The 12,617-nt window shown below is 51.8% G+C and overlaps 1 protein-coding gene across 1 annotated transcript; it reads right to left on the bottom strand.

The window, feature by feature from the left end:
- Positions 1-1,184: 1,184 nt before the first annotated feature.
- Positions 1,185-11,399, bottom strand: ASCC1 (activating signal cointegrator 1 complex subunit 1; the record flags this gene model as incomplete). Its single annotated transcript, XM_010150207.1, has 5 exons — positions 11,285-11,399; positions 9,830-9,929; positions 8,829-8,926; positions 7,234-7,412; positions 1,185-1,321 (listed from the first exon to the last, which is right to left on the bottom strand). Coding segments are annotated over exons 1-5 (623 nt in total), but the record flags the coding sequence as incomplete, so codon positions are not given.
- Positions 11,400-12,617: the final 1,218 nt, after the last annotated feature.

The following is a 12,617-nucleotide window of genomic DNA, read 5'->3' on the forward strand; positions in this document are numbered from 1 at the left end:
TCCCTGATCTCCCTTTTATCCCCTACGTACCTAGAGAAGCCCTGCTGGTTGGCCTTGATGTCCCTGGCCAGGTTCAATTCTGTCAGGGCTTTGGCTTTCCTGACCTGATCTCTGACCTCTCGGACAACTTCCCTGTAATCCTCCCAGGCCACCTGTGTTGTGCTGTGTGGCTTTATTCATTCATTTGGGTATGGCAGGAGAAATAACCCTAAGGTTACACCCAAGTGTTGATTCCCCCTCCTCTAAGGGAAATGGAGGGTACAGATTTTCCCTGTCTCTGTTCTATCCACTTATGAGGAAGCTGGCACTTTCCAAACACTGCGGGCAAAGCCTTCCCTTGGAAACGCACTCTGTTCAACATCTGAGCAACCGGAGCCATCATTTTCAAGGCAGAGGTATGAATTTTGGCCATGCATTAATTCCCACAGGTATTAGCTGGCAGAGCGTGGCTAATTCTTCATGCGCTGAGGCAACAAATAAATAAAGAAATAGAAATCGGGGATCTGTGCTCTATGTGCAAAGGCTTTGCAGAAAGAAATAAATAAACCAATCCCTCAGGCCATCTCCAATTTCTAAGCTGAACAGAGATAAGCTAATTACAGTGTCACTCAACCACATTTACAGTGAAAGCCCTAACATCTGCAGCTCAGCGCTGACAGGCAGCGGGAAAGGCCCGGTCCTGGAGCAGCACGGAACGTTTCAGCCCAATTGCTCACAGGCCTCATGCCGGCTTGCCTGCGCACAGCTCCCCGCATCGAGAAATGCGTGTCAAGGACACCTCAGCATCTGCCCTGAGGCAGGAGGGAAAGCGCGTGCCAGAGCCCGCTGCAGGCAACGCGCGAAGGTAATGGGGCTCGGCCCTCCCTCTGCAGCAGGCAGGGGACGACAGCAAAACCCGCTCGCACGCCAAGAACGGGGACGCGTGCGAGGACAGGGAGTGAGGAGAGCGGGTTTTCAGGGAATGCTGGGGGCCTGAGCTGAGCTGCGAGATGCTGTCAGACCCTTTGTGACTGCTCAGTGGTTTCTACTGCTCCCATTTGAAACGTTTCAGCCTTTTTCTACGTTTCTAGAGTGGAGATAGACTGCTGAGCTGCTTTTCTCTTTGCTGTCGCTTGTCAAAGACAGCTTGCTGCTCTTCCCCCCGCTCGTGCCCTTGGTGATGACATCCCTTTTTTAGCACTTACTCCACAAAGTCCTCTTTGCATCGCTGTAGGAGGTCACACGCTTTCTGGATCTCTTGCTCGTTCAGAAGTACCAGCGTCCCAAGAGTCAGGTGAAGCTTTGCAGGGTTCTGGAACAGGCTGCTGCTGACCCCGTGATCCTACAAATCAGTCAATCGATCATATATAGGTGTCTTATCTCATTCACACACCCCCCCCTCCATCAGAGGGATAAATAATACAGAGAGCAGGTGCCAAGCCTCAAATCTTTTATCTCTGCGTCACTGCTCGGGTTGGTAGTGACTCCAAGCTGAGCCGAGGAACGAAAGTTCACAGGCTTTGCAAGCAGGCGAGCTCAGCGTCTCCCCACCACACGCATGCTCCCTGAGCTGCTGAACTTCAGCCTGGGAGCTCCTTACAGGAGGCTCTGACTTGGGACCCAGGAACAGCAGCACACACTGGTGTGGGATTTCTGGGAGACTCCCACAGCTGTCGACGCGGCAGCTGCCATCAGCAATGAACTCAACACAAGTCAGCACAGATTTAAAACTCAGTTAAGGCCGGTTTTTTGTGCAATAAAGCCAGAACCAGCTGCAGTGACAAGGTCTAAATGGCCTCTAAATCCTGTCTAAACACAGGCTGCACCTCACAACTCAAGCACAGCTAATACCAGCTCTGATAATTACATTTCTCTTGTTCCCATGTGCCCTATAGTTTGCCAAGATGAATTAAGTTTAAATTCCCTTTATAAGCAGAGTTACGTGTTGTTGCTGGAGAAGAACTGTTCCCAGGTGGAGCGGTGGTTACATTCAGCTTTAAAAAACATGCTCTTTTGTTCTACGATATTTATAAAAATACCTCAAGGATGGTTAACACACCCATATTAAAACAATTATTTCCACTTAGTGGTCATTTCCCATCAGCACATTAAATAACCTCCACTTCTTTTAACTCCAGGAGAAGCCAACACCGCTTGCCCGGCCACTGAAGCTTTTCTCTGGCTGAAAAACGCCCACCGACGGAGAATGACAGCTTCGAAGTTTGCAGCTGTACTTCCGAGTCTGAAATAAAACCTTTCAGCTGTTTAAACGCCGCGGTATCTCAGCCCGTCGAGAGTTTAATGCCCCACATCTCACTCAGCGTTTTTCACGTCTGATGACAACACCCATACTCTCCTTTGCAGCAGCGCCGAGGGGCTGGCCTAGAGATGAGCCAGCCTGCAACTCGGAGGGCGGGGGCTCGCTCCAGTCGCCGCTGGCTGGCAAAGCGTGGGGGTCTCCAGAGGAGAGAGAGCACGGACCTACCTTCCGCGGCCGCTGACTGCTTCAGTGCCCAGCGAAACCCCAAAGTGTACCATGCCAGGGGTGGCAAAGCAGGCTGCAAACCCCAGCACCGTGCAGCAGCCTGAGACAAGTGCAGACTATGTCAGGCCTATCAGGACCAGAGGGAAGAGGGATGTCTCCATCTCACTCCTCCTCCCTGTGGTAAAAGCCTTCCAGCTTCCTTTAACCCACACCACTGTTAACATGCGTGACAGGACACGATTCCTCTCCGTCAGCCTTTTTTCTCCAATGGTATCCGTAGCCAGAGCATATTTGGCCCACCAGAAAAGGAGAGCTCAGATAACAGAAACAGGGAGAAGGTCGGATTCGCCCCTGCCGCGGACAACCGGCCGATGTCACTCCCACAGCGCGCACAGATGACGTGCAGTACCCAGAAAGTGGTTGGCAGGTCAGAAAGCAGAAGCCCTACCCTCGTTTTCTGCCCCGGTACGATCTGTGCTGTTAACCAACCGACCCGCCCCAAAAGCAGTGTTTTCCCCTGAGCTTTCCAACACCCGCGCGTGGGCCGATAGCTGACAACGCAACGGCACGTCACCTCCACAGGCCACGCTGCTGCTGCTGGGGCAGCAGGGAAGAGCAGCGAGCAGGCCAAGACCTAGATCCTCTTCCTGGCTTACTCCCTAGTATTTCAGACAGCTCCGAAAAACCCTGCTTACACCCCTACTCTTTCACAGGCCGGCAGATCCCACTTTTCCCACGCATGAAATAGATGCTACGTCAGAGGTAGCACTCCCTGGAACAGGCAAGTTTCTGCGGGCGTCTTAGCGGCCCTGCATGGCTGGATGCTGCTCGCCGAGGGACTAAAAAGCTTGAAGCCGCTTACTCTAATCCCAGATTACAATACGCTATCAGCAACCGCCGTGTCGGCGCACAGGAAGCCGCCCTGTCCAGTGCGACCAGTCCTCTGCAACCTGACCAGCAGTGCCAGACAACAGCAACGCAGAGAAACACGCGTCCCTCACTACGGCTAAGGAAAAATCACATCCTCCTCTGGGGAGAACGAGCCCGGGAGACGCGACCCTGTCAACACTGTGATTCTGCGGCTTTACAAACGTCTTCCGAATACCGAAGGAACCCTCTCAAGACAAGCTACGACCACAAAAGCAGCAGTGAGGAGTGAGATTCAGCATCAGAGACAGGCGCCGGGATCCACGGGGATCTAAGTCACGGTCTCCGAGTGCCTCTCGGCAACAAGATCCTCCGATACCGGTTTCCTCCCCCGTGCAGCGGAAGGTGGGCACTCCGCACGGCACAGGCCGCAGTGGCTCGTGGCAAGCGGTGGCTCCCAGCCTTAGTGAAAGCAGGGCACCAGCTCAGGGAAAGCGAGGTGTCGCAGCAGGGCATCCCCGTAGTCTGCAGGGGAACCCAAAAGCAGCGTAGTCTGCAGGGGAACCCCGAAAGCTGCAACTCGTTGGCAGACACAAATACGTAAAAAAGGCTCTATTGTCTCTCTAAAAACGTGCTGTTCAAACTGGGGTTCTCTGAGGATGTCCTGAGAGGCGGGAGGGATACCCCTTATGCCCTAACCATACGTGACGACAGGCTGTTTCAGTTTATGCCTCTCCCTGACACTGCCCTGCCATGGTCAAAAAACCCGATTCATTTCCACTCAGCCTTAAAAAATAATGTTTTTCATAGAATCCTAAAATCATTTGGGTTGGAAGGGACCTTAAACCTCACCTAGTTCCAACCCCCCTGCCATAGGCAGGGACACCACGCCAGCTATATGCCCTCTCCCACCCTGATCCACAAACAAAGGATTGAGCCAGGAAAACAGCATTTCCTCAGAACTGACTGGAGAGCTGCAGGCTGAAAAAACCCTCCCATTTTCTGCCCTTTCCACTCCCAGACATAATATCCCATTAGCAATGTTTGATATTTACAGGTTGCCATATATTACAGCAGTGGTGTTTCTTTCCCCCGCTACACCCGCAGCCTGGTAAGACGGTAAATGCTGCGTCTGCACAGCTCTGAAAGACCCAACTGTGATTCTTCGCGGCAGTATTGCTGTACGCTCTCTTCCCTTTCCCACCTGCACACCCAGACGTTTCAGTCCTCTGCGCTCCCAACACCTACCCGACTGGGCAAGGAGAATTCCAAGCTCATCCGGACCTCCCACTGCACCACACCAGTAACAAGCCTGTCCAGCTGAGCCACCTCCCCACGGTTTTATTAAATTAGCCTCCAAAGAGTCTCCTCTGGGCCCTGCTTCCCTGTCTGGCTGCCCTGACCATACAGTAGCGTGACTGACACCCGAAGTATTCCGCATCTTAACACAGCATTCATCTTAAAAAAGGTCTTAAAGATGGAAAAAAGAAGTTAGAAAGCATATACCCACCACCATAACCCTCTGCTGTAAAATATAAATGAATGGTTGCCGTGGTAACCGCTTCGGCGAGAAACAGTCTCACTCACAACTGCTCAATGGCCAGAAGAAATCCTCACACGCGCACACCTGGTCCTTTCCCTTTCTCATCGTTATCACCGAGCTTCATTCAAAGACAGGACTTTACCTAATTCCGCAAGGTTTCGCGCCAGCAGACTGCAACAGGATGTGAAGCTGCTGCCACCGAAACCTATTCAGGTTTCTCCAAGCATCCTGAGAAATCCCGTTGCTTTGGGCAAATCTATAAGCTCTCTTATTGCTCTGTGAGGCACCGTTTTGAGTTACTGTTTTTCATTACCGATGTGCTTTCTAGCAGACCCTGCTGTGAGATAAAGTGGTATTAGAGTGGCATTACCGGCTGGCAGAGTGATTGAGAGACACGCGGGGCTGCAACACACTCCGTCAGCTAACAGGCAGCGGTGTATCTAGAAACCCTTTTATTAATAGCAGGAGAAGGAAGGGCAGAAAAACAAAGCACCGTATATTCCTAAGCTAACACATGCAACCCCCAAATACCGGCTACTGAGCGAATTCCACGTTTCAAACTCCAAATGGAAAACTACAGAGCTGATGTGAGCAGCGCCGGGAACAGCTCACGCCCTCCGGAGAGGAGGTGGTCTGGGCACACCCCTGACCAAGTCTGGGTGTCCGCAGCTTTCTAGGACAAGGAGCACGCAAAGGTCTGCAGGCAACACGCCTGAAAGGACTGACAGGCTGAGGGAGGTCAAGTGGAAGGACTGCAATGGCCCGAAATCCAGTCAGAAGGGGGGCAGGGGCAACAGCAGACTGAAAGTGGCGGTCTCAGCCTGGGGCCAACAGCTTGAAGAGCCACCCCCAGAGCCCTGTGGTGAAGTAACCAGCCCCACAGGAGCTGCCTCTCTCCCTGGAACTCTGCTGTGTGCCCCCACAAGGACCGTGTGTCCCCCGCAGAGGGAGCCAGCCTGCCACTGATGCCAGCCCGAGGTCTAACACCCTATCCAGCTAAGGCTTTCCTGGGCTGTTTCCTCTCTCTTGTCTTCAGGGCTTTCCCTTCATAAAGGTAAGCTTTACTTAAAGGCAGCTGCTGCTGGCTAATGGGGATAGACGACTGGGACAGCGATAGATCCTAGCCTGAGGAAAGGGTGCTCGTGGCCGGGCTCAGAAGTGCAAATCACGGGATCTACTGGGCAATTTCAGCTGCATTTAACAACGGGTGGAAACCTGAGTGACAGAAAACTCCTAAGATGCCACTAAAATAGGTGCAAGGGTGAAGAGGGACTTATACCAGAACTGCCAGGGAGGACACGGCTGCAAAGCCATCTCAGTTCTGCTCTTAGAGGTGAGACAATCGACGTGCAAGTGATCCCCAAAAACCTGAGCAAGAACTCCTGTCTCCCCAGACACCAGGCAATTCACACCCACAGCATGAAGACACAGGAAACCAAACTTCTGCAGCTGTGCTATCTGCAGGATTTTATTCTCCCCGTGGAAAGGCACAAGCAGAAGGGACAGACGGGAAGGTAATAACATCGGCCCGCGAAACCCTGCTGCCGGTTTGCAATCCAAAGAGGAAATCCTCTCCCTTGCCTAGAGATGTCCCCCCAAGCACGCAGAGGACACGGCAATTTAACAGCACCGTTCCCTCTCCTTAGCCTGGCCCCACGTGCCGACACACGGCTCCAGCCAAACCGGCACCACGCTAAAATAAACCGGGGAATGCACAGCTTTCCCCCCATTCTGTTCCTCATTTCCCTACGCCTAACTCACTCCTGCTGCTCTCGGTGTAAGATAGGAAGGCAAGGAAGAGGGATGGTCAGCACAGGACCTTGTGGGGAAGAAGGGACGTGATTAGATTTGGGGGATGGCGCGTGCTACCAAGTCATTTCTCGCTCAGCTCCGGTAGCGACACCCATCTGTCAGTAACCAAATGAAAAGTGGAACAGAAGTAGCAGCAAACTTGTGAATTCCCACCTGGTTTCATGGTTCTGTAGAAACCTAGAAAGGTCCACTTTGTTATTTAGTGGCTTTCCTATTAAAAACAAAACAGCCCACCAAAAAAAAACCCCACCAACCCTCTTTTGATTTTTAGATATCCTCCCACCTAGGAAAATCCCTAAGGAGAACAAAATATTTTACTAACCACTTACTAAGTAAGCCATTCCACTTTCCAGAAGATTTCACGACAGCCCTCAACAAATTCATGGCAGATCCACCAACTTAAGTAAAAGACCCGTTCAAAATCCATTCCTAGGAAGTAGAATGGAGTAAGGCCTCCAAGGTGAGCGCCAAAAAGCGATCTCAGGGAATGAAACGGCACTCTGCTGCGGAACTTCCACTCGACCTTCATTCTCACGTGAATCCTCACCTTGGAGCATTTCTCCAACACTTCCTCCTTGAACTGCAGGAACTTCTCCTGGACGGCGGGCTGGTTGAGAGCGAAGGACAGGAAGTGTGTGAAGGGCTGCTTCTTACGGAAGCTGTCCAGGAGAACGTCGATCCGTGTGCGGGCGGAGATGACGCCGCTGCGGTGCTGCCCTGTGATCACTACCAGGAAAAAAGGCAACACCCGTCTGCTTTCCGCGAAGCTACAGTGAGACCACCCCGACACCCACTCCCGCTCTAAACAGAGTCCTTGAATGGATCCTGACTCTACAGGGGATTTATCCCCGCACTTGAAAATACCAGTATTGGAGGATCTTGTGAAATCAGGAATATATCATGCAGGAGATGCCAGGAGGGAATTAGAAAAACTTGCACAACAGCATCCCTCTACTCTGAGCCCCAGGCACGCTGAGGGAGCGTCAGGAATTAAACCACGCACCGAGCAATCTCGCCAGATGCCTCGCTTGACTTAAAATGCCTCGCCACGGCTGTGCCTTCCTCGTTAAAGACAGGATGATGCCTTCAAAAGTATCCCTCTCCTCTCAGGAAAGTCAGCTCTGAGTGCCTAAAAACCAACAGCTAAGAGTCTCACTTCAGTGGCTCTTCAGATTTCTAGAGCATTATTTCAAGTTTTCAGAAAGGCAGTCAAAGTGGAAGAGAACAGAAAATCTATCAAAGATCAAGACGGCCTATATCGCCTGCGCGTGCACTTCAAGGCACCCAACGGAGAACACTCCGGCTTGAAAGGGAAGAATTTGCAAGGAGCAAAATTTCCTTGGCTTCCTATTATTACACTTTTTCAGCATCTCCTAACCTTCAAACAGTCCTTCACGATCCTCGGGAAGAAGTCAAGACCCACTTCTCGAGAAGTACTGCCACGTTCCTGTGCAGCACGACAGCTGGATTCCCGCCCCCTCCCCCCCGTCACTCATTCCTCAGCTCTGTCACAAACACCGCACCAGCGTGCGTAAGGGGCCTCCAGATACCCACTCGGGCAGAAACCAGCGTGGGCCAGGCCTCGTGAGCAACGCCTCCTTCCTTTTTAAGTCACTGGAAGCGACAAGGAGGAACAGAGGGTACAAGAGAGCCTGCTCTCGCTGTCGGGATCGAGGGACACCACCCGAGAGCCAGCAACGTCATCGGAACACCTCGCATATTAAAGCAGATGCATAAACACACAACACGGGGGGGTGGAGAGGTTGGAGGCGTATTACAGCTCGTTATTAACGTAAAGGTTATTTGTTTAAAACCAAAACAACAATAAAGCCCTCAACACGCTCAGGCCCGAAGTCCTCAAGCCAGACATTTGAGGCTGATAACTGACTTCAGTGAGACTATTCAAAGACTTAAAACCGAAATTTTTTTCCCCCAAAAAACCCCTTACACTGCTTTATAAGGATTTATAGACAGGAAAAATAGACTCCGGAGAACAGTGATTTTCCAAGGGCCATAAATTGATTCAGTGCCATGTCAGAACCAGGAGTTAAAGGAAAAACACTGCCTATGCCCCTCCCCGCTCCCATCGTGTCTGTGCAGGCGCCGATGAGAGAACACCCATTTGCGCACGTGAAAGCTCACCAATTTCTCCTTCCACTCCAGGCTTGGGAATGCTGATGGAGGTTCGAGTCTCTGTTTCTAGTCTCTTCTTGGTTTCTCCTTTCTTCCCAATGACATACCTGGAGGTGTAAAATTGTAAGAGTCACTCACGCTCCCCGTCACGCGTGGCCAGCCCGCAGACTGGCCGTGCCACAGGCAGCTGGGTCCCCCCCAAGTTCGATATTTCCCTGCTAGAGGGATGCACAGCCTCAGCACAGGACCCCGGCCAGGCACAGCGGCTTCGCACAGGACTCCACGTGCGACCAGCCTGGGCGCATGGGATGATGTTGAGCTGTGGGTCACAACTGGCTGAAGTTAAAGTCGGTCAGTTGGTCCGTGACAGCTCTGCCCAGCACATCCTTATTTGTCAGCTGGGTTATCCCTTTTTCCCGTTATCCCCGCTGACAAGGAACTAAGGGCTTTTTTTCTGCTTTCTGCTTTGCTCAAGGTAGTCATTTGCCAGCATCCAAATGCACAACAGAACACACTTCCTTCTCTCCATTTCATTAAAACTATTCAACCAATAAAACTGTCAGGAGTAAGTAGATAAAGCTTGGAACGCTGCAGGCTTCCCAGTAAACACCTGATTGGAGCCAACAGTCAATTCCAGCCGCGCATGCCGTCTCTCAAAGCTTTCGTAAACTCTCCCGCCAGGCTGCTTGCCCCACTTCTTCCCTTCTCCCACCCTCCCTGACGCTTTGATGTTCAAGGGAAGAGAAGCTCAGAAACCCTCCTGCCAGGAAGAAAGCACCGCCTGCTGTCCCTGTCACAGGGAAGGCTAGGAGTCAAGCGGGGCCCAACTGCACCAGAAAGGCATTGCTGATTTTCTCTTCCCCAACGCTAAAATCCACATCCACAAAAGGGAATACATGTTGGGGATCTGGCGCTCACCCCGACCTCAACAAAAAATATATCTCTCTTCTGTGCTCGACCACTTCCCCAGCCAGCGGCGACGCTAACGAACCAGAAAGGCACAGTCTCACTTGTACAAGGGGCTGGGAACCTCCAGTCTGCACCGGAAGCCTTTCTCAGTCTCTTCCACCGCAAAGGCATCACAGGGTTCGTCTGCGCAGTCAGCGGGGCCTACCAGAAAAAAAACACAACAGGCCTTGTACGACAGTCTGGCAGTGGTTTATGTCGGACAAGAGGCTCACAGCTGCCTCCTCTCAGTGTTAGATGCAGGAAGAAAAGACTCCTCTCTGCTGCAGCTAACTGCTTTTTATTTCACCCGACTCCCAGCTCCGGGAAACACAATGACTGCTTCTAAATCCGCCGGGCTGGGAGGCGTAGGAAAGCGGCAGTTACAGCCCAGGTTCTCTCTCAGCTGGAAGTTGTGCAACTACCCAGTGGGAACGGCCTCCTCTCCTGGCAGGGTGGAAGCCGCCAGCCCCTTCAGACACCTGAGCAGGAATTTAAAGTCGCAGAAGAATACAAGAGGTGAGGATAGGTTTGGTTCAAGGGCTCAGGAAGAGTGTTTTGGAAAACAGAACTTCCCACACCCTCAGCATGGAGGAAAAGATGCACCTTTCGTCCGCGGGCCGTTCAGTCCGGCCTCTTAGGACCAAATGTGATTTCCAGAAAGAGGCCATGGCTTCTATCTCCTCTCCAACACGTAAAGGGACAAATCCGTGTGGCAAGCAGCCTGTTAAAGATTTGTTCAATCCGCCGAAAGGCAGGGAGGATGGAGAAACAGGACACAACAGCCACCACCCTTGCCATTTGAAAAATAACAGCTGAGCTTTTCTGCGCCTACGACTCATGCAGAACTACAACAAACGTACAGGCAGAAAGGCAAAATATTCAGAACAGGAAGAATTTTGCCCCCCAAACAGGTTAACATCTTCCATTCCCATTTGAGAAATAACAGCTGAACTTTTCTGCGCCTACGACTCATACAGAACTACAACAAATGTACAGGCAGAAAGACAAAATACTCAGAACAGGAAGAATTTGGCCCCCCAAACAGGTTAACATCTTCCAGAAGGCACATTGTAAGAGGCCAGTTCTTCAAGGGGAGAACATTGTGAGGACAGAGGATCTTTAGCCAGCAGCTTCCACTCTTGCCGTACCTGCAAATAGTCACGCTACCGAAAAGAAAGGAGCCTGGGGAAAACTGATGTACAGAGCTCATTTGTTTTCCCTTTTCGCTGGAGACTTTTCAAGGTCAGCGTACAAACTGACCATCAGCAGCCCGCTCACCCAAACCCACGTTAGGTAACGGGGACTGCGTCCCCTCTCTGGTCAGCAGCATCATCAGGAATCAACGCAAAGTGTTTTTCTCCCTCTTGATCACCTCACTCCACCCCACGGGCAGGTCCTTGAGCACATAAAGACATCAGAGGGTCTTAGCCCAAGAGTTCCCTGGGTCCCCAGTGCCGACACTTTCACCTGTAGCACATCCTGGCGGCACCACGGTCACCCCTCGCGCAGCACTCTACCTGCACAGAAATCCTCCTCCTCCTCGTGCTGGTAGGCCTGCTCTTGAATGAGATTCTTCCTGTATATTCGGCCCCTGATGTTTATCAGGGTGGGTCGAAGAACGTCCATCCTGCTCCTCCTCCTAAGGCAACAATAAAGACAGCTTTGCAAACTTATGCCAAGGAAAGGCACAGCCAAGTAAACAGGGGAAATTTAAGCGATGCAAGATACATAATGAAGTAGCAGGTTTTTTGTCCCTGTAAGGAGGTAACCACCTGACCACCGCTCTCTCTGAAACTCACAGGTTTGAGCTAAAACTCACTGCAGCCACAGTCAACGCGTCATCTTAGTGCCGCTCAGGATTCCCAACAGCTTCACCTCGTTATTTCCCATAGCTGCCAACCAAAGAGACCTCAGCCTCTCGCAAGGAATCCCTTCCGACACCGAAATTGTTAATACTGGATATCCGTTTGCCTCAATGTATTTACAACTGAAATTTCTGTTACTCAGAAAGCAAGTTCTTCACCAACACATTCACCTTTGTCAGGTTCATCTGTCCACTACAGCAGAACCTAAGAGGAAAAAAAATGAAGAGCTGGCCTTTGAAGATGAATTGTGAAGATCACAGAATGGTTTGGGTTGGAAGGGACATTTAAAGGCCATCTCGTCCAACCCCCGACGTGTCTCAAGGGAATACAAAGAGGTGAATTCCAAAGAACGGCCCAAGAAAACGCTGCTTGATTGATACTAAGGGTTGGAACTAAACGATCTTTGAGGTCCCTTCCAACTCAAACCAGGCTGCGATTCTAACACCAGGAAAATGATTCATTGCTTACCCAGAAAATTCTCCCCGGGGCTACGTTTCTGGTTTTACTGGGTGGACAGACCAGATGAAAGGACGGAAAGCACTGCAGTGACAACGGCCAACAGCCCACTGCAGAAAACACAGCGCTGGGTTTACCGACAGGTGACCTCTTGGGGTGTGTTTACACGCAGACGGCTGGGATAATTAAGAGAAATTAACTGCAGGCATGAAATTAAAGCTCAGGAACCCTTTCACGTTTCCTCAATCAGAAATTAAGCAGCATTAAGTCTAGTGCAGAGGGCTGTGAGCTGACTGTGCTCCACACCGGCGGGATGTGAAGCACCGGTAGCCCAAAAATCCCCCCAAAAGTGATACGAGAGGAGTCGCTTTTTCTCTTTCAGGCTGCAGGGCCGGTACCACAAGCCCGCGCGGCGGAGGGGGCCCGGGAACGGGCCGCTGCGCTTTGACGCACGGCGGGGAAGCAGCGGGGTCTCCCCTCTATGGCCCGGGACGCAGCGGGGCCTCCCCTCCCGCGGCTCGGCCTCGCA

Source organism: Eurypyga helias, unplaced genomic scaffold (genome assembly GCF_000690775.1).
Source record: "Eurypyga helias isolate BGI_N326 unplaced genomic scaffold, ASM69077v1 scaffold18504, whole genome shotgun sequence".
NCBI lineage: Eukaryota > Metazoa > Chordata > Aves > Eurypygiformes > Eurypygidae > Eurypyga > Eurypyga helias.